At 41.9% G+C, this 22,011-nt stretch overlaps 1 protein-coding gene and 1 pseudogene across 3 annotated transcripts; one reads left to right on the top strand and one right to left on the bottom strand.

Annotated features, from left to right (window-relative positions):
- The first annotated feature begins 232 nt into the window (after positions 1-232).
- Positions 233-2,971, top strand: LOC121773398 (annotated as a pseudogene).
- A 41-nt stretch (positions 2,972-3,012) lies between these two features.
- LOC121798360 lies at positions 3,013-13,074 on the bottom strand. 3 transcript variants are annotated; one of them, XM_042197341.1, is made up of 7 exons: positions 12,795-13,074; positions 12,446-12,710; positions 11,937-12,125; positions 3,717-3,897; positions 3,525-3,631; positions 3,369-3,428; positions 3,013-3,284 (listed from the first exon to the last, which is right to left on the bottom strand). In XM_042197341.1, the coding sequence occupies exons 1-7, from the start codon at positions 13,044-13,046 to the stop codon at positions 3,229-3,231; spliced, it is 1,110 nt and encodes a 369-aa protein (XP_042053275.1). In that variant the 5' UTR covers positions 13,047-13,074; the 3' UTR covers positions 3,013-3,228. The 3 variants fall into 3 exon arrangements, with proteins under 3 accessions (XP_042053275.1, XP_042053267.1, XP_042053262.1); XM_042197333.1 differs by having other exon boundaries at positions 3,369-3,431; XM_042197328.1 differs by lacking the exons at positions 3,013-3,284; positions 3,369-3,428; positions 3,525-3,631; positions 3,717-3,897 and adding an exon at positions 11,288-11,860.
- Between the last annotated feature and the right edge of the window lie 8,937 nt (positions 13,075-22,011).

The following is a 22,011-nucleotide window of genomic DNA, read 5'->3' on the forward strand; positions in this document are numbered from 1 at the left end:
TAGAGAATGGTAAGCCTACGCGTATGTTAGGAGAGGGGCAAGTAAAAATTATTTTTTTCTAAATTAGGGGGGCAAATTAGGTGAATATGTATATATTTAGGTTTTATAATATATATATTTACATGGTTATAGAAAAATGAGGTGGGGCATTTGACCCTTCTCACCATATTATAGATCCGTCCCTGGGTCCAGTCATCCACATAATTTGAGATAGAGAGGGAGAGGGTGGAGTATGGCTGAAGCACTAGGGTGGAGGAGCCTGAGGTCAGCCTCCCATCTCACCACCCGCCTATCACGTCCCCACCGCACGACACAACCCGCCACCGCCACCACTCTCCACCCCCGAGATGGAATACGTTGCAAAGCTGTGGAGATCGGAATAGCAGCAGCACTGCCAGCAACAAAGGCTGCTAAAAGGAAGAGCATAAACAAATACGAAATAGAAAACCTGACGACGTGGCTACTGAAGCAGGAACAAGCAGGCCACATCGATGCCGAGCTCACCGTAGTCCTCTCCAGCATCTCCTTAGCCTGCAAACAGATCGCCTCGCTCCTCCAACGCTCCAGCGTCTTCAACCTCACCGGAGCTCATGGCACCATCAACATCCAAGGCGAGGATCAAAAGAAACTCGACGTCATCTCCAATGAGGTAGATGCCCACACTTATTACATTTACAGACTGATAAGACCTATTTCAGGCATCGGTTTAGGGGTAAAATGTATGCTACTTGATCAGTTTATCGCGCAAAGCGAGTGTTAATTGTGCAGGAATGCCGCTTGACCAAGGCAACAAGGCCAAGCTGATCAAGTTGATACAAAAGGCGAAAAAGGCCAAAAATCGGCTGAAATGATCAAGGGGGTGATCAAGCAGTTAGGCGGGGACCACCGGTTTCTAGAAGATGGACACGTGAGGCTAATGAGTTGGATGGTGATCATCATTATGTTATCAAGGACGACGTTCTAGAAGGGGACACGTGCTGAAACGCAAGACGCAAGGACAGAGCTGAGTCATCATTCTGTTATTGAGGAGTGACGTCATTCTAGAAGGAAGACACGTATCAATCGATGAGACGCTCGATCACAGCGTGAGCGAATATCCTCTTTCGAGATTGTTATCCAGCTGGAGGTCATTGCGGCAAGCTTATAAATAGAACATGTGCCACCATAATGGAGCATCTTCTTTTTAGCATCTTCCTTTTAGTTTCTTTTTTTAGTTTAGTTTCCAGTTCCGAGATAGCTTAGTTAGAGAAAGGTCCAGTCAGAGAGAGAGCGACCGAAGGGAGTGCGACAAAATACTTAATATCTGTTCGGCGCCGTCCCAAGTTTCCAACCGAGAGCTCCTCGGCCTTACTCACTTTCTTACTTTCTGAAATTGTTAGCTTAGTATAAATTCAGTGTTGTTCCGTAGTTCAAGTTTTGATCTTTTTGTATTCTGCATGTTCACCACACTGTTCTGAGCTTTGGATAAAAAAATCGGAGTTGTTTCGTTTTCGTCATTTTATTTACTGTTCCAGTTCAGTTTCGCTTTTTAGACTTTGATTCAGTGTTTAATCATGATGAATGGCAAAGTGTTTGTGTTTTTCGTAGCATGCTTAGGTAGTTAAGTTCTTATTTCCGTCTGTCGCTTACTTAATCTATTAATTGTGTCAGCATGATGAGTAGCTTGATCAAGTAGTTAGTTTACATTCTGCCTAGCATAAATCCAGTAGCGTAAAAACTCCCAACTTAAAGCGTGGCAGTAGCCGAACCCTGTTCACTACTCACACACTCGATACACCGGTTTCTCTGTGAGATCGACCCCGTTCTTGCCGCTTTCCTGTTAAAATAGTGCGAGTTTGGGAGTTATAAATTATATTGGTGGTGAGCGAGAGCGAGAACGCCTTGATCAAGTGGCAACGACATTTGCTAACTGGTCCACCCGATCGGTGATAATCTGATATTACTTGATCCGCTCAATTTGCCCAACCGTTCCCTACCACAGGCAACATTCATATCTTATCTACGAGGTTTCCAGTTGTTCTGCAGTTGTCTCAGATCCAGCGAGAGGACTGGTATTATAGCATCCAAAGAAGAAGACGTCCCAGTTGCAGTAGAAGAGACCTATTCTAGCAATTACATTGTAGTTTTCGACCCCATTAACGGCTCTGCCAATAACGATACTAGCATGACTACAGGCTCCATTTTCAGAATCTATGGCCCCGACAAGCAATGCCTCGTCAACCTAGATGATGATTCCACGGTAATAACATACAAACTCTATTATGTACTACATGTCTTGCTGTTGCAGATATTCTTATGTTTATTTGTCGGTAGCTCGACCAAGATGGCCAGGAGTGCGTAGTCAGTGTCTGCCAACCGGGGAGCAACCTTTTGGCTGCAAGGTATTGCTTGTACTCGAGCTCTGTTGTTTTCACGCTCTCCATAGGGAGAGGAGTGTATGCTTTCACCTTAGACACTGCCTACGGTGAATTCGTGCTGACCCATGCAAACATCAAGATTCCAAATGCTGGTAGAATCTACTCCTTCAATGAAGGCAACTATGACCTTTTTGATGCCAAGCTGTAGAAGTATCTAGATGACTTGAGGAAACCTGGGCCCAATGGGAAGCCGTACTCAGGCCGTTATGTAGGACGTCCGGTTGGGAGATTCACAGAATGCTTCTGGTGGGGGGAATCTATGGGAATCCAGACAACAATAACAGCAAAAATGGTAATCTGAGGTTGTTGTATGAATGTGCACCCATGAGCTATTTGGTGGAGCAAGCTGGGGGAAAGGCAATAGACAGAACACAACGAATACTAGATATCAAGCCTGATCAGGTGATGCATCTGAGATTACAACAGCTTTCTTGAACTAGACATGTAGTGAAACTAATAAAATGTGTCTTTTGCAGATACATCAACGCACTCCAATATACATTGGGTGCCCAGATGAGATTGACAAGTTGGTAACATACTTGTCTGACAAATAGTGTGATTTTGTATGAGATGAGAACCAAATCCAGACAAAAGATGTTTCATTCATGCATTGTTGATTAACTTCTTTCCTATACACCGTCAATGTTTGAACACGATTAGAATACTACGTCTACGAATAATTATACTAGTGCATTTACATCATGCATTAACTATAAATCAATTCTAGCAAATCTAGACCACAAATGTGAATGTTGTTGTCGGTAATCCCTTGTAGCTTGTCAGTGTTATAGGGATGAAGAGGTTACTAGTGTCAATCATGGCCTATTAAATAGTTACTCTGAGCAGAGTTCATTCTCTGATTTTTGACTGCAAACAAAGCAAAACTATGCTTCAAGAAGAGCAATGCATCACAACATATAGTGAACCAGCATAATAGGGGTGGAAAATTACCAGGGCTAACTATTGTTATACATTTGGTGACAGATCGCATAGCTGAAACAGAATCTGCACCTGCTTACAAGTAAATCATGAAAGAAATTTCAGCATTTCAAATAAGAAACACAAGACCTTACTAAAATTACTCAAATCATTAGATTCTTTTCTTACCAGCTAAGTTCATATTTGTATCCCCTATAAGTCCTGCCATCGTTGAGGAATATTCTGATGTGATTTGTGTAGTACCCATTTCAATGTTTCCAGAGGTAAGAGGTGACCTGAAACGGTGGGGCACAGAGACTAGGTTATTGAGAAAACAATTTTGATAACGAAGAGAATTCATAGAGAATGCCAAATAATTACCCTGAACACGTATCCGGTGAAGAAACTAACTCTTGCCTCGAAGATGAAGCCAAGTCACCTCCAATATCAAAGTCCAACAGAAAGTCCGAAAGGTTGAAATCCAAACCAAGAGTGTCTAAACTCGAGAAATCCAAGTCAAGAGTATCCCCTTCTTTCTCAGATTCAGATGTTGAGTTGCCATCTGTAAAAATCATGGATTAAATATGCCCGGTCAATGGATTTTGACCAAATAATAAATGTGACGAGACATTTAATTTTGTGAAATTAAATGACATAGCGTCGATCTACATTTTACATAGGTAAATGTAGTATATTCACTTTCTCAAATCCGATTTCCGGTGAGTGAGAAATAGTGGATTAAAGTTGGGCATAATTAGCTTTTAATTAAAGCTTGGAGATGGAGCTTAGGGAATAATTAACTAGTGTTAATTATCCCACATTGGAGGATTAACACATCTTTAATGTGTATAAATTAAGTGACTTTATGTTACTTAATAATTATAGTGGACCAAGATGGGTGAAAGAGCCCACACGCGCGCACACGCGCGCGCCGCCGCCCGCCCGCCCGAGCCCGAGCCCGTGCCCGTGCACGTGCCCGTGCACGTGCTCGTGGTCGTGCTCGTGGTCGTGGTCGTGGTCGTGGTCGTGGTCGTGGTCGCGGGCGCGGGCCTCGGGCCCGGGCCCGGGCCCGGGCCCGATCCCGGGCCCGATCTTGATCTTGATCTTGATCTTGATCTTGGCAATTGGTCTTTGGGTGGTCTTTGGGCTTGGTGCTTGGCCCAAACTATTCTTTTTGGACCACCGCCGAGTCAGCAATCCAAGTGGCTTGACACGTCGTCAAGCGAGGCACAGTCACGGTTGCCACGTGAGAAATCCACACGCTCCACACACGGATGGCACACTCCTGCCACACGTCTGTAACCGACGTCGGTTACGAATTGCCATGATGACAGCCATCATGGCTGTTGACCCCCTGCAGTGGACTGAGCCTATAAATAGGCCAGCCATTCCATGCATCACTACACAATTCAAAAAGCATTCTGCATCATAAGCTCTCTCCCTCTCCCTGCATAGTTTTTTCTGTCGAAGCTCTGCCCTCTCCTCCATCCAGTTCGCCGGAGCTCTGTTGATTGCGGTGCTGCATCAATAGAGACGTAGCCGTTTTACCTTTGGGGACGACACGCCAAACCGAAGAGCACTACCGGGGCGTATCTCGTCTTGCGGGAAGAGGCCTCCTCGACTCGGCTAATCACACTGGTTTAGTAGTTTCGATTATACGTTGTATTTTTAAGTTCAGTTCTTCCTTTCCTTTCTTTTGGGTTGTATTACGCCCGGTAGTTATCTTTGTAATCCCAGAAACCAACAATCGCAAGACGAGATAACTTGCCTTTGAAGGAATTTGGACTTCTAAACTGAACTAAAACTTTCGAAATATTAAACACCTTTGCTGGAGATGTCTACCGACTCCAACACCGCCGCTGCCACCACCGCCGCCGCCATTCCCTCCACCATGGCGACCACTGGACCGGTCAACACTTCATCGATTCCCTCGATGATGCCAACTTCTGGCTTCCCAGCCGCTTCATCCACCGTCCCTTGGGTTTGGGACAACCCCTTCGGGGCGTCCACTGGTTCCACCTTTGGTGGTTCGGTTGGTTCCACTTTTAGTGGTTCCTTCGGATCCTTTAATGGATCGAGTGTTGGTGCCTTCGGGCTCAATACTAGTGTTGGATCTTTCGGGATCAACACGAATGCTGGGGCCTTCGGGTCTCATGCGGGTGCTAGTCCCTTCGGGGCTGGTACGACCATGGCGGGCTCTATGCCCAACATGAATGGTGGGGGCTCTATGCCCAACCAAGTTGTTGGCTCCTTCGGGGGCAACGGAATTGGTTCCTTCCAAGGACCAACTGCGGCACCTTTGGCACCAAGAATGATGCCACCTGCCGAGAAGCCACCAAAGTTTGGAGGATCTGACTTCAAGCGGTGGTACCAGAAGATGTTGTTCTACTTGACAACATTGGGCGTCGCCAACTTCCTCACGGAGAACGAGCCGCCCACACCAAGCGACCAAGAGACTAGGCTCGAAGTCATGGCAGATTATGAAGCTTGGAGGAAAGGAGATTACCTTTGTAAAAATTTCATTCTAAGTGCTTTAGATGATAGTTTGTACAATGTATACTCCAATGTAACCACATCTAAACAAATGTGGGAAAACCTAGAAAAGAAGTATAGCATAGATAATGCTGCAGGGACGGAACAAGTTGTAGCATCCAAGTTTATGGACTACAAAATGGTCGACTCTCGACCCGTCATGGAGCAAGTCCAAGAGCTCCAAATGATCATCCACTCATTAGTGGCTGAAGGGATGACCTTGCCCGATAAATTCCTAAGGTGCACGATCATTGACAAGCTCCCTCCAAGTTGGAAGGACTTCAAGAGTTATCTCAAGCACAAGCGAAAGCAGATGACCCTTGAAGACTTGATCGTGAAGTTGCGCATTGAGGCAGACGTGCGCAAAAGTGATCAGAAGGCTAAAGGCTTCACCCCAAATGAAGCCAAAGCCAACCTGTTGGAGCGGGGCGGTCCCTCCAACAAACGCCCTCGCCCAAACCGTCCAAATGACAAAGGGAAGGGAAAGCAGCCTTCAAGGAAGTTTGAAGGCGACTGCTACAAATGTGGCAAACCGGGCCACTTTGCCAAAGACTGCCGCAGTAAGAAGAAGAAGCCGGCAGCCCACGTCGTTGAGAAGGAGTTCAAGGACTGGGATGAGAACGACCTCATTGCAGTGGTCACTGAAGAGGTTAACCTTGTTGATAACAAGGGAGGCTGGTACATCGACACCGGCGCTACTGCTCATGTTTGCTCCGACAGGAGCAAGTTTGCCTCCTACACTGCTGTTGAAGGGAGGAAGATCAACATGGGGAATCAAGCATCGTCCGAAGTCCTCGGCGTTGGCAACGTGATTCTCATGATGACGTCTGGCCTAACTATCACTTTGAAGGATGTGCTGCATGTCCCGGACATCCGCAAGAACCTAGTGTCAGGATCAATACTAGTTAATAAAGGGTTTAAACTTGTATTTGAGTCCGATAGGTTTGTCTTGTATAAGTTTGGAAAATCCATCGGAAAAGGTTATGTAACCGATGGGCTTTTCAAGCTTAGTGTAGCAACTCGAAGTGTTGCGAAGCCATTGGCCAATAAGAATAAAGCATCTACTTCCTCTTATTTGATTGAGTCTTCAAATTTGTGGCATTGTAGATTGGGACATGTAAATTCAAAAGCCATTAAAAGATTAGTAAATTTAGATTTACTAAAGGCTAATGAATTGGATATCCAAGATAAATGTGAAATTTGTCTTGAAGCAAAAATGACTAAGTTGCCGTTTCACTCGGTTGAACGAAGCACAAAACCCCTTGAATTAATTCACACGGATGTATGTGATTTAAAGATGTTGCAAACTAGAGGTGGTAAAAAGTACTTTATCACTTTCATAGATGATTGCACAAGATATTGCTACATTTATCTTTTAAGAAGCAAAGATGAAGCAATAGAGGCGTTCAAAAATTATAAGAACGAAGTTGAGAATCAACTTGGTTGTAAAATCAAAATGATTCGAAGCGATAGAGGAGGCGAATATGTAGCCCCGTTTGAGGAGTTATGCAACGCAAGTGGTATAATTCATCAAACAACTGCTCCATATTCACCACAATCCAATGGTGTTGCAGAACGCAAGAATCGAACTCTAAAAGAGATGATGAATGCACTGCTACTCAGTTCAGGATTACCACATAACATGTGGGGGGAAGCTGTTTTGACAGCAAACTATATCTTGAATAAAATCCCTCTCAAAGGAAAAGATGTTACTCCTTATGAGTTGTGGAAGGGAAGGAAGCCATCCTACAAATACCTCAAAGTGTGGGGGTGTTTGGCAAAGGTGATGGTTCCTCCGCCCAAAGAAGTTACAATCGGACCTAAGACGGTTGATTGCATCTTCATTGGATATGCACTTAACAGTAGTGCATATCGATTTGTTGTTCACAAGTCTGAAATATCGACTATCACAGTAGGAACAACAATTGAGTCGAGGAATGCTGTATTTCTCGAAAATACCTTTCCTTGCAAAGATAAGGAAAAAGTATCAACCAATTCTGAGACAAGAATTGAAGAAGCCACTAGTTCTAAACAAGTGGAAGAAGAAGCCACTAGTTCTAAATCAACAGATGCGGAACCTGAATCGCGCAAGCGTGCAAGGCCCGATCCAAAAGATACAGTACTAAGACGTGGTAATAGAGTCAGAACACCAAAAACTTTTGGTCCTGACTACATTGCTTTCATGTTGGATGAAGAACCAACATCGATAAAAGTAGCCTTTGCTGGCCCAGACGGGCTGCATTGGAGAGAAGCTGTTCAAAGCGAAATTGATTCAATTTTGCTAAACCACACATGGGTGTTGGTTGATTTGCCCGAAGGTGCTAAACCTTTAGGATGCAAATGGGTTCTTAAAAGAAAGTTTAAGGCCGATGGAACAGTTGATAAGTATAAAGCCCGATTAGTAGTAAAGGGTTTTAAACAAAAAGAAGGACATGACTTCTTCGATACCTATTCACCTGTAACAAGGATTACATCTATCCGGGTGCTTCTCGCTATTGCTGCATTGCACAATCTCGAGATTCATCAAATGGATGTAAAGACCGCGTTTCTGAATGGTGAACTAGAAGACGAAATCTACATGGAACAACCCGAAGGGTTTGTAGTACCTGGACAAGAGAAAAAGGTATGCAAGCTCGTGAAATCCCTATATGGATTGAAACAAGCGCCATTGCAATGGCACTTGAAGTTTGATAATGTGATGTTATCAAATGGGTTTAAAATCAACGAGTGCGACAAATGTGTCTACATCAAGAGCACTAATAACGGTCATGTTATAGTGTGTCTCTACGTTGATGATATGTTAATCTTGGGTAGCAACACTCAAGTAATTAACGATACAAAGGCCATGTTAAAGAGAAACTTTGACATGAAAGACATGGGTCTAGCCGATGTAATTCTTGGAATGAAGATTTTAAGAACGAATGATGGAATCATCTTAACACAATCACATTATGTTGAGAAGATATTGAATAAATTCAAAGCCTATGATGGCGCGCCGGTTAAGACTCCAATTGAACTCGACGTTCACTTGAGCAAAAACAAAGGCGAGCCCGTTGCACAAGAAGAGTATGCACGGGTCATCGGGTGCATTATGTACTTGACTAATTGCACTCGACCTGACATTGCTTGTGCCGTGAACAAGTTAAGTCGTTACACGAGCAATCCAAGCAAAGAGCATTGGAGAGCTCTTGTGAGGGTTTTGAGATATTTAAAACACACTCAAAATCTTGGGCTACACTTCTCGAGATACCCCCCGGTGCTTGAAGGGTACTGTGATGCCAATTGGATATCCGATAATAGAGACTCACTTTCAACAAGTGGATATGTCTTTACTATTGGGGGTGGTGCTGTATCGTGGAAATCCACAAAACAGACCTGTATAGCCCGATCAACAATGGAATCGGAGTTCATTGCCTTGGATAAGGCTGGTGAGGAAGCCGAGTGGCTTAAGAACTTCCTTGAAGACATTCCATGTTGGTCTAAGCCAGTGCCACCAGTGCTGATTCACTGCGATAGCCAAGCGGCTATTGGAAGGGCAAACAATGGTTTCTATAACGGTAAGTCTCGACATATACGTCGACGACATAACACCGTGAGACATTTGATCACAACAGGGGTGATTACAATTGACTATGTGAAGTCAATAGATAATCTAGCGGATCCGCTAACCAAAGGGTTAAACCGTGATCAAATGAATAAGTTGCTAGAGGGAATAGGTTTGAAATCCACAAACTAAAGAATTGTCATAGTGGTAACCCAACCATGATGACTGGAGATCCCAAGAACTTGGTTCAAAGGGACAACTAAGCTATGAGAGTTCATGGAAAAACACTCAAACTATATCTATTCCCTAGAGAGCAATAGAGTGTTGGAGAACTTGCCTCGTGGTAAAGGCTAAGTCTATGACTTTTAATGGTTCTTAAGGATCTCAAAGAGATGGAATTCTCAAAGAGACCAAGTATGGCAAGGTACTTGACTAAGAATCACCTACGTAAGTGCGAAGTGTGGTCGCTTCATAAAAAACGCACTTATGAATCCAAAGTGGTGTCCAAGACCGCAATGGACACAAAACGTGAGAACGGATGAGGTTGAGGTGTTTAAGTGTTAACACCATTGTCTCGGTGCACGCCGTGGGGGATTAGTTCAAAGCATCGCGCTACTAAGCCGCCTGTGTATCCGATGGTGTCGACTATGGAGGGTTCAAAGTCAACAACTACCTATCCTTATGCTTATATACCTCGCGAGGGTTGAGCTTGTGTCTGCATGCATATGCATTCGGCTATTTCCACTCATGTGGGGGATTGTAAAAATCATGGATTAAATATGCCCGGTCAATGGATTTTGACCAAATAATAAATGTGACGAGACATTTAATTTTGTGAAATTAAATGACATAGCGTCGATCTACATTTTACATAGGTAAATGTAGTATATTCACTTTCTCAAATCCGATTTCCGGTGAGTGAGAAATAGTGGATTAAAGTTGGGCATAATTAGCTTTTAATTAAAGCTTGGAGATGGAGCTTAGGGAATAATTAACTAGTGTTAATTATCCCACATTGGAGGATTAACACATCTTTAATGTGTATAAATTAAGTGACTTTATGTTACTTAATAATTATAGTGGACCAAGATGGGTGAAAGAGCCCACACGCGCGCACACGCGCGCGCCGCCGCCGCCGCCCGCCCGCCCGAGCCCGAGCCCGTGCCCGTGCACGTGCTCGTGCTCGTGCTCGTGCTCGTGGTCGCGGGCGCGGGCCGCGGGCCTCGGGCCTCGGGCCCGGGCCCGAGCCCGAGCCCGATCCCGATCCCGATCCCGATCTCGATCTCGATCTCGATCTTGATCTTGATCTTGGACTTGGATCTTGGCAATTGGTCTTTGGGTGGTCTTTGGGCTTGGTGCTTGGCCCAAACTATTCTTTTTGGACCACCGCCGAGTCAGCAATCCAAGTGGCTTGACACGTCGTCAAGCGAGGCACAGTCACGGTTGCCACGTGAGAAATCCACACGCTCCACACACGGATGGCACACTCCTGCCACACGTCTGTAACCGACGTCGGTTACGAATTGCCATGATGACAGCCATCATGGCTGTTGACCCCCTGCAGTGGACTGAGCCTATAAATAGGCCAGCCATTCCATGCATCACTACACAATTCAAAAAGCATTCTGCATCATAAGCTCTCTCCCTCTCCCTGCATAGTTTTTTCTGTCGAAGCTCTGCCCTCTCCTCCATCCAGTTCGCCGGAGCTCTGTTGATTGCGGTGCTGCATCAATAGAGACGTAGCCGTTTTACCTTTGGGGACGACACGCCAAACCGAAGAGCACTACCGGGGCGTATCTCGTCTTGCGGGAAGAGGCCTCCTCGACTCGGCTAATCACACTGGTTTAGTAGTTTCGATTATACGTTGTATTTTTAAGTTCAGTTCTTCCTTTCCTTTCTTTTGGGTTGTATTACGCCCGGTAGTTATCTTTGTAATCCCAGAAACCAACACCATCAATTGTTTGATTCTCCATGATCATTGGCATTTCAGAAGAGCCAAAATCAAGCCTTCCCTTAACATGGTCCTTCATGTTGGACCTCTTCAAATTTGACTTAATAGGCGAGCAAGTAACATGATTTCTCTCTATTGAGTAATAAGATATTTGCTTGTTAGGGCTCACGCGTATGGTCTCTGAGGAGATTATTGTGCGGTTAGCAGAGATAATTTGTTGGGGAGTAACATCTTTACTGGAAGTGGCAGTTGAAATTTCTAAAGGGGAACTGGACTTTTCAGTTTGAGAAGGAGATGCTAGTGGGGGTGTTTTTGGGACGGGTGAATGTACTCGTGTTGATGAACTTTCTTGGTTGAAAAGACATTTCACAACGTTAGTTCCTTGAACTTGTGATCCATTGTTGGAGTTATCACAAGCAAACGACTGAGTAGAAGAATTTGTCACAGTTGTTTCTTGATTCTTGACAACATTGTTTGATTGTGTAACCATGCTAGCATCTGAGAAATTAGAAAATACAGCACATTAACATCATTTTAACCACAACCATGATAGTGCTCCAAATAAATAATTTACCTTTAGACTGTGTACTACTTCTACGAGTCCTCTTAGAAGCTCCAGCACCATCTGAGATATCTTTGATTTCTTTTCTTTTGGTTGGAACTTGATTTGTGATTGGAGTGGATAAATGTGTGCTAACTTTCCTAGTATTCGACGGCCTGGATGTAGACATCATAGCTGGAGTGTTGTACATAGGATAATAGCCTGAATAACAAACACAGGCATCACTCCAAAGAAAAGCATGAATTTCAAGTAGGCTAGTGCAGATTTCTGAGCATTTCTTAGTCAACAGCAAATCCAGTATCTAGTTTATTTTAATTTTAAACTACATTCTCTTATACAAGGTGAAGGTATTCAGAGTTTGTTTAGGAGTATTGAAACAGTTCAGATCGATAAACAAGTAGATATGAAGATTGTGTTTTTTAACATGAGAGACATTTTCAACAGAAAAAGGTTTTTAGGGTAAATAGAGACATCCAAATTCGCAATAGAGATATACAACCAAATTAGGGCAAAATTGGTACCTGCAGGCCTCCCGACGGCGAGTTCAGCCTGAGGAGTCATAGCCGCCGAAGCAGAGGGCGGCGGCAGCGGTGGGGGAGGGGTAATAACATTACTTCCAGTGCTATTATAAGCATTCATAGCCTCCTGCATTCCACTGAGCAAATTCTGAACACGAAATTTCTCCTGTTCCAATCGGAGACGCTCTTGATCTACCAACACCTTCTGCTCCTTCAATGTGATGTACTCATCCAAAATCGCCCCCAAACTGAGCAAGCTCTTCGGAGCCTGGACGATTTATCAAATCACAGATCAATAAACCGAAAATCTAAAGCACGAAACACAAAGAGGAGTATGAGAAAATCATATTACTTCTTGAACGGGTGATTTGGCGATTAGATGCGATGCTTCGGATCGGAAATTGGAGCGCGTCTGGATGTAATTATTGTCCGACAGATACCGATCGACGATGAAAGCGATCTGAACTGGCGTTACTTTTCCTTTTCCCACATGTTCTTGCTTCTTGGCTTTGCTTTGCTTCCCCATTTTTGTGGAACAAGAAATGGAGGGAGAGAAGAGGAGGAGGAGGATGTTGAAGAGTGTGAAAATAGAGCGCGGGAGCATTTCAAAATTTTTGGAGCTGAGAATTGCGCTTTTCGTCGTCTGCAACGCAAGTTTTAAGCGCAAATTCACTTTTGTTTCCCTCCAACGACCGAATGAATTGCCGATGAGGTGTAATTAATGCATTTAATAAGTTTTAAAATAATTACGTTATATTTATTGGACTTACTATACAAGAGCTTTTCATTTTGGACACTTAGAGCATCTCCAATGGTTCTGGACAAGCCATAGGCCAGTCACAACTCCTCCTGCCACATAATCAACACTTTAAAACTCCTCCTGCCACATCATCAAAACAAGGAACTGGACAAACAATAGGCTAGCCACATTAACAAAATTATAAAAAATAAATAATTATCAATCACACAAAATACGGAATTAAATTTACCACACAAATACGGGAAAATTCAATAATAACATTTAAATTTAAAAAAAGTACATTAATTAAAAAAAATTATATTAATTTTTTTTAAAAAATCGGTTGGTCGATCGCTCGCCGATCGGGAGCCTGCAATGGCGGCCAGCCGATCGGCGAGCGCATCGGCCAGCGCCCGAAAATCAGCGTGCGCTCGCCGATTTATCGCTCGCCGGCTGCAATGGTTCGGCGAGCGGACCGGCCAGCGCCGGGAATCGGCTAGCCGGTCCGCTCGCCGCCATTGTGGATGCTCTTACTTTTTAAAAATAAGTCTTCAAAACGAAACATATCTACGGGTGGAAGGAGTATAATTTTATAAAATTAAATTTTTATTTAATTTATAAACTAATTTAGAATTGTTTAATTGGTAAAAATAGTTAATGTAGACTGAATTTGGAAAAACTGTATATGCACGAAATACACATAATACACCAACAGTACATTCACTACACCAACCTACTAAACACACCATGCCTACATTGTATAAGCACACTATAGGTCTACACCACAATACACAATACAAACACTACATGCAACCACGCACCTACACACAATAGATTGTTGGGTTGCGCAACAGAACACACGATTATCAAACAGATCTCGAAATGCTGAATTCTATTTTCGTATAAAACACATGTGCATCACATAAAATACATAATTGATTGTGTTTGTGATTATTACCTTGGGATCCTTCAAAGGACGTTGTTTGTCCACTCCATGTGTAGAGTCTTGACTCAATCTCAAATATTTCAACTTATTCACTTGCTCTTGATTAGTAATTTGCGTGAAAAAAATCTAGTAATTCGAAGAATTTGAAGAATTAAGTTTAGATAAATTAGCAAAAATTCTCCTCGTAGGCGCCGATTTCTAGGTATTGGCATCTAGGATTCAGTTTGTCTTCACTACTATTTTAGAGAGTCATGTATGTATAGACTAGGTTAGGGATCTATGGATGAATTGGAATGGATCAATCCATTGGATCATTACTAATTAAATTAATCAACCCATATATTGGGAGAGTTGTATGTTGTCTGCGACCACGCCTGCCACTGCTTCCCCAATACTGACGGCGCGGGCATAAAGGATCTAGTCGATGCGCTCAAGCTCAACACCACCCTTTCCCACAACTCTATTGTCATCGTCTTCACTAAGCCCGAATTGGTGGCAAGCCAATCTTCTGCTTGGGCAAATGCCACCAGTCTCATCGGAAATTAGATCAGAAAAAAAAGTGACGCAAAAAAAGATAATGTAAAAAGGGAAAGAAGAAAAAAAGAGACAAATTAAATATATTAATGAGAAGAGATATTAAATAGACTGAAATGTTTTTCACGTGCTTGATACTATTTTAGCCTTAAAAAGTTCCAAGCATCAAAAAAGTAGGACAAACGATATTAAATCGAAGTCATAGGACCTCAGATGATATTTTTATACGTTACGAACCAAAATTGATACCTTTGGAAAATTTAGGAACTAAAAAAAATGTTCCCCTTAATTTTATACATAAGGTATTGATACACTATCATCATGGATTAATATGTAATTAAAATAAAAAATATAGGTGCAATGAAAAATATAAAAAGTAAGTATATAAGAAATATTTTTCTTAAATTTGATTTTAGTGTAAATGGTTTAAGTGAAATTACTATTTAATGTGCTATTTACATTAAAATATATTTGAGTTTGATGTAAAAGATTGTAGGTGTTCTTAGTCACTAGTCTTGCTTTGAAGACCTTAACTTTTACGTTGGGATCGTTTTCACTTACAGATCCCGTTCCCAACGGTAGTACGAGTTTCAAGTAGGATTGATATTTTGTAAACATATGTATCCTATTGATTGTAGGTCAAAATCCATTGCTTACTCCCGAGAGCAATTATCCGAGTCATCCAACGTTTCCTTGTAGTTCCATGGATCAGGTTCATTTTCGTCAGAGATTGAGTCTGATGACTCTCCTAGATACATGAGCCTTTTCGATTCACGAGGAACCCTACCACTACTATGTGGCTCTACAATCTTAAATTTTTTACTATATCAATCGACATTTAATATTCATGTTTTTTTTTTCATTTCGGGACGGTCCACCAAAATTAATGCTTCTTCAGTCCCACAAGAATATGTACTCTTTTCTTTTTAGTCGTACGTCCCACAAGAATATGTAATTTCTAAATTTGGAAACTCTTTTATCTCTAATGAAGTGAAACTCATTCTTCAATAACACTAGTTTAATTATTCTTTCTTTCTTTCTACTTTTATTTTATTTTACCAATTATGCATTAAAATCCGTGCCCAATAAAAAATACATATTCTTGTAGAACGGAGGAAATACTAGTATTCCCTTTGTTCCATTAGTGTTGGAATATATTCCTTTTTAGGATGTTCTAGTATTAGAGTTGGGTCATTTTATATTCTGACAAAATACCACTCACTTATATCTCTTATTTTATTCTTTTGTCTACTTATTCTCAATCTCACTCTAAATATGCATTCCTTATTCTCCGTACGTAAAAGAAATACTCCAATACTCATCAAATGATGGGAGTATTTGTTTGTGGTAGGTTTTTCACACTAATAAGTTGAATCCTATTAAAAATTTTACCACTTATTTTATTTCTCTAATTTTATTAATTTTGTAATATTAAAATTGGTACTACATTGTCTACAAGAATATTTTTTGTGGAGTATGTGACTCATGCTAATTTTGCATTAAAAAGCATCACCCACAAGTGTACGGGCTAAGTAGCATATGGCAAGCTAAAATTATCGATCCTCAAAGACTAAAAGTCGGTTTGAGTATTACGATGCAACTTTGAACACTATTTAGACTACTAAAAGGGGTTTTTGGTTTTCTATAACTAGGATCAAAGAACAATTAATCAAGTAATGACAAATAACTAAGCAAGACAAACAAATATTGGGTTTTCACACAAATTTGGAAAGGTAGGGATATGGATACGTTAGTATGAATCACGGGTTTCACCTAGGGATCATGCTCATCTATTAGTTCTCATATGTGGCTAGGAAGGTCGGGTTAATTGGTTAGACCCCCTCACGGGTGCATCTAACTCGTGGATTAATCCCTAATGTAGGAGTCTCATCCATACAATTCAAGATTAACTCCCTAGAACAACGGACCCAAGTCCTCTCTCTAGCTCATGCATCTCTCTATTACATGTAACGCACATAGTTGTTGATTACCTAACCATTCTAATCATGCATCTCTCAATGTCATTAATTAGAACAAGATATATCAAATTGTTAGTTAGACAATTGGATAATAAGAGCTCAATAACCAACAAAAACCAACACAAGAGATAGATAACATAAATCAATTATCAACCCATGGATTCCATACAAACATCACCACATCCCTAAGGAAAATCTAGCTACTCATCTTCAGAGATGAAACAAAAAGAAAACAAAGCAAATGGAAAAAGACATGGATGGAAAATGAAAACTAGAACTCCCTATGGTAGAAATGATGGTGGGGAGTCTTCTCCTTCAATCTCTTGAGAGGGGAAGCTCCTAATCCTTCAAATCCTCTTCAAAACCTTTCTCTCTTGCTCAGAATCATCGTGTGGGAGTTAGAGCTCAAATGTGTGAAGTCCCCTTTTATATCCGGAGCGAAAATCAGCAAAATAAAGAGTCTGTGTAAAACGCCCAACCGGGCGATCCACAAATAACAAAACGTCTGACCGGGCATTCTCTCTAGAACCCGCAATCTCTGCAAAATGCCCGGGCGGACGTTTCTTCGAATGAAAAACGCCCGACCGGGCAAACTCTCTGGAATCACCCGTTAGCTCCGTTTTGCCCGTTTTAACCTGTTTTTACTTCAAAACTCCAACAAACTCATTACTTCATCTAATTGATGACTAAATGGGTGAGAACCTATAATAAACACCTTAATTCAACAAAAACATGGATTAATCACCTCTAAAACCATCCTAGACTATGAGTTTGTCAACTCCCCCAAACTTAAACACTTGGTTGTCCTCAAACAAGAAGAAAGAAATAAGAAAACAAACTCATGTAAGGATGTTGGAGTGTCATCATTGCCTCAATAGAAATAAAGTAATCAACAAGTATCAATGGCCTCGTACACAAGTAAAACATTAAATAAAGTGTTGCTTCAAGTTACTATCATGTAGAAAATGCAATGTGCATTTGAAAATTTTACTCACTCTCAAAGTGTATATAAGCTCATGACATCACTCTTAAATCAACAAGGCATGCATAGTTTACCATAGGCTAGCTCGAAATCTACACTCTCCTCTACTACGGTGTGATTAAAAATCAAAGGTCTGAAAGGTCTTCTCTATAGGTTGTAATGTAGGCTCTTTGGATAGGTGATGTAATTTTTTGCTAAAGTGACTTTAATCCCCAAGATCTAACTTGTTCAACTTTACCAACTTTCTTCCCCAATCTTAGCTAGTTCTAGGCTTTGCCTAGACTCTTCCCATCTATCAACATTCTACTTTTAATCTTCACCTCTTTTTCAACCTTCAAGACACACTTTTCAACAAATTCCAATTATTCACTATTTTTCACTTTCATTTTTCTTCTCTTTCTTTTTTTTTTCTATGCTTTACATGGTATCATCACTATTCTTTCTTTCTTTTTCTTTTGCTTTTCTACCTCAATAATCTTCTATTTCATTTGCTAATTCCCCCTTCAAACTTCCATTTCCTTTTGATTTTTCATAAATAGCACACAAGAAATCCAACCTCATGGTTTGTCAAAGAAAAAGTTTATTGGCTCAAAGTGGACTAACAAGGATTATTAACATGATAACGGGTAGGAGTAGGATTTGGCTAACAAGGATGGCCTAACGTCCTCCCTTATCTCTATAACCACCATGTACACTCAAGAAGATCGTGAGCAAGTTCTAGAAATATATGACATGCTTGAGATAAAACACACATTTAGGAACAATATAGGCTTAATTCTCACAAGGTCATTTTGGCAAAAAACAAGGCACCATGCAATTCACTTTAGGCAATCTGAAATGAAAAAAATTACTTGTTACTTAGCCATATCAACAAGGTTTTCGAAAAAATTTTGCACATAATCATTATTGGCAACTCCTCCAACATGTCTCACACTCGTTCATCCTACCCAAGGGAGATTATTCAACACACAAAGAAACAAGAAAAACATTCCTAAAAAGAAACATAAACACAAAAACACAGGTGAAACAAAATACTAAAAAAATCTTCAATAAAATTTTAATAGTTACTCAATGAAATAAAGTTAAATTGGCCGACTGCATTTTTAATGAAATAAAGAAATTGGGTAAGTGAACAAAAGAAATAGAATGAGTATGTGTTTTATATTCTTCAGTCCCACCATTTCTCTCTCATCTCCCTATGCTGCGTTTCATTTGTAATCGTCTGCCATTTAAGCCACAGCAGCCACTGCTGTGTTTTTAACATAGCAGGGGATCCTCCCCCGAAATACAATTATATAATACTGATGTAATTAGTATTTTTAGTTTTGATTTCCCTTTTCCATTTTGGCAAATGTGATGTTAATGTGATGTTTGATCTTTCATCTTTAACTTTAGGTAAATAGTACTCCTACTCCATATAATACTACTGTATATACCATTAGATATAAGAGCATCTCCAATGGCGGACGTCCGGTCGGACATCCGGTCAGACGTCGCGACGGGGGACCAGGACGTCCGCCATTGTGGCGTTTAGGGTCGGATACGGACGTCCCGTGAGGACGTCGGGTGTCCTCGGACGTCGGCGCGACGGGCGGGTGGACGTCCGCCATTGTGGCGTCCGGTCGGACGTCCCGTTTTTAAAATTTTTTTTTTAAAACTCTATATATACGGCTCGTTGAATTTTATTTCCGATGAAGTTGTTAATTTTTCCCGTTCGTATTCTCGGTCAAATTTTATTTCCGTAAATGTTAATTGTTTTATTTGTAAATGTATTATTTTTTTTAATTGCGGGATGTCCTAGTGGGAAGGGCGATGGGAAGGGCGGATTGTGCAGGGGATGTCCTAGTGACGTGGCAGTGGGATGGGAAGTCCTAGTGACGTGGCAGGAGGTGTTTTTGGGATGTCCTAGTGGGATGTCCGCCCACCGGAGATGCTCTAAAGAACCAAAATGTTAAAAATATTACAACCTCTGTCCCACATTAAATGTCACATTTAGTGTGGGCACGAGTTTTGACAAATGTAAAGAAAAGTTAGTGGATTATGAGTATCACTTATATATATTAGTTTTATAATAAAATGGGAGTAGAATTGGTTGATGAAATGTGGGGTCCACTTAATATTTATGGTAAAAGTGAAATGTGACTTTTATTGTGGGATGAGTCGAAATTACAAAATGTGACATTTATTGTGGGACGAAGGTAGTAGTATATGCTATTAAGTACTAATTGAGAGAGTGTTGTGTTGACTAATACGATAAAAATCGGGATAATCAATATAGTTTTTGTTATATATTTATGTATTAAGTATATAAACTAAATTTTATACGTGCCAACATTAATACTAGTATTGATTGGATGAAAAATATTACTTTTATAGTTAACACGTAGTAATTTCCTTGCATGGTTACATTGATTTTATATAGTATGTCTATTAATTGAAATCTATTTAATATATATGCACTCTATGAATTCGTTCTCTAAATAGTTAAGAGCATCCACATTGGGGCGGACGATAGTCCGCCCGATGCAGCGGGTGGGCTATCGTCCCCCACTGTAGCCATGCAGACGATGCCCGATGCATCGTCCACGGACGATAGGTCACGCGGACGATAGCGCGCCCGATGCGACACGTTTTTTTTTTTGAATTTCTATTTATTTAAACCTCATTTCTCATTCCATTTTCCACACCACATTTTCTCTCCTATCTCTTTCTCACTAGAAAATTGAGACCAGGCGATAACTGGAGTACCTCGGAGGGCATTACTCAGGCCTTATTCGATTGCGTTCATGAGGCTGCGGCGGAATGCTTGGCCGAAATGGAGCGCGAGCGTGAAGCGGCGGAGCAGATCCCGAGGACGATTCGACGTCGGACATTTGTCCGTTGCAAACACGTCATAGCTCACCAGCGTCTGTACGCAGGTCCAGAGCCTTTGTCCTAGCGGCAAGGAGCTTAGACATTATTGCATGAGGTGCTGAGTTCGAGCCCTCTTGACATCTGTTGTAATTTCCTCATATCTATACTATAGGAGTTTATTTGTAATTTCTTCCCTTATATAGGAGTTTTTTTTAAACGTTTTTACGTAGACTATTTTGCCGAGCAACCGTGGTGGAACCCGACGGTTTTTCACCGCCGTTTTAGAATGCGGCGAGATCTTTTTCTCAGTATTGTCTTAACGTTGGAGGCACGTGATGAATACTTCCAGTATCGGGAAGATGGCATCGGCAGACCTGGGCTTACGCCGTTGCAGAAGTGCATGGTTGCGCTCCGGCAGTTGGCCTACGGCACCATGGCGGACATGTTCGACGAATACCTTCACGTCGGGGAGAAAACTGGTCGAGAGTGATAGAAGAATTTTTGTAGGGGATTGTGGAGGCTTTTAGCAACACATATTTGCGAAAGCTGGCTGATGTGGATTGCCAGGCCCTGATGAAGATGCACGAGACGGCGCACGACTTTCCTGGAATGGAAGAATTACCCGACAGCGTGGAGGACCAATTTACTAGTGGATACAATGGCAGCCACCTGACGATGATCCTCGAAGCCGTCGCTGACCATCGGCTCTGGATCTGGCATGCTTACTTCAGTGTAGCGGGGTCGAACAACGACATCAACGTCCTCAACTCATCCAACATCTTCACTGAGCAATGCAATGGGAACGGCCCGACCATCGAGTTCACTGCCAACGAACGCCAATATCATATGGGGTACTACTTGGCCGATGCCATATACCCAAGGTGGCATGTTTTTGTGAAGACGATCAGCTGCCCAATGGGTGACAGGAGAGTTTTATTCGCGCAAAAGCAGGAGGTTGCGCGGAAGGATGTGGAGCGGGCATTTGGTGTGCTCCAAGCGCGGTGGGCTATAGTGAAGGGCCCGGCGTGGTTCTGGTACAAGGATGTCATTGCCGATGTCATGTATGCGTGCATCATCTTGCATAACATGATAGTCGAACATGAAGGTGGAAGAGTCACCGATTGGGGCGATGAAGAAGCTGGATCTAGTTCCAGCACGGCGACCCCACCCCACGTTCGAGGATTACTGATGGGCTACAATGAGGTTCTATCTAGACAGGCCTCAATGCGCAACCAACAAGACCATGCTCAGCTCATGAACGACATGATTGAAGAAGTTTGGAACCGTAACCGCCATTGAGAATTTGTAGTTTTTTTTATTTCGTATGTAATTTGAAATTTCAATGAAATGAAGTTTTTTTCCCAATTTTTGTAGTCTTTTAAGTATTCAAATAAATAAAATGCTTAGAGCGGACTATAGGGCAACCTATAGGGCATCCCACTGCAGGTGGAAGGGTAGGATATAAAATGTTGATTTAGCGGAGCATAAGGCGCCCTATAGGGCGGACAATAGGGCATCCCATTGTGGATGCTCTTA

Source organism: Salvia splendens, chromosome 1 (genome assembly GCF_004379255.2).
Source record: "Salvia splendens isolate huo1 chromosome 1, SspV2, whole genome shotgun sequence".
Lineage (NCBI taxonomy): Eukaryota > Viridiplantae > Streptophyta > Magnoliopsida > Lamiales > Lamiaceae > Salvia > Salvia splendens.

Excerpts from the sequence above, each read along its gene's own strand:
- LOC121798360 (XM_042197328.1), bottom strand. The coding sequence starts at position 13,046 with ATGCTCCCGCGCTCTATTTTCACACTCTTCAACATCCTCCTCCTCCTC. Across the intron at positions 12,711-12,794 it reads CCAAATCACCCGTTCAAGAA|GCTCCGAAGAGCTTGCTCAG; the intron begins GTAATATGATTT and ends TAAATCGTCCAG. Across the intron at positions 11,861-11,936 it reads AAGTAGTACACAGTCTAAAG|ATGCTAGCATGGTTACACAA; the intron begins GTAAATTATTTA and ends CTAATTTCTCAG.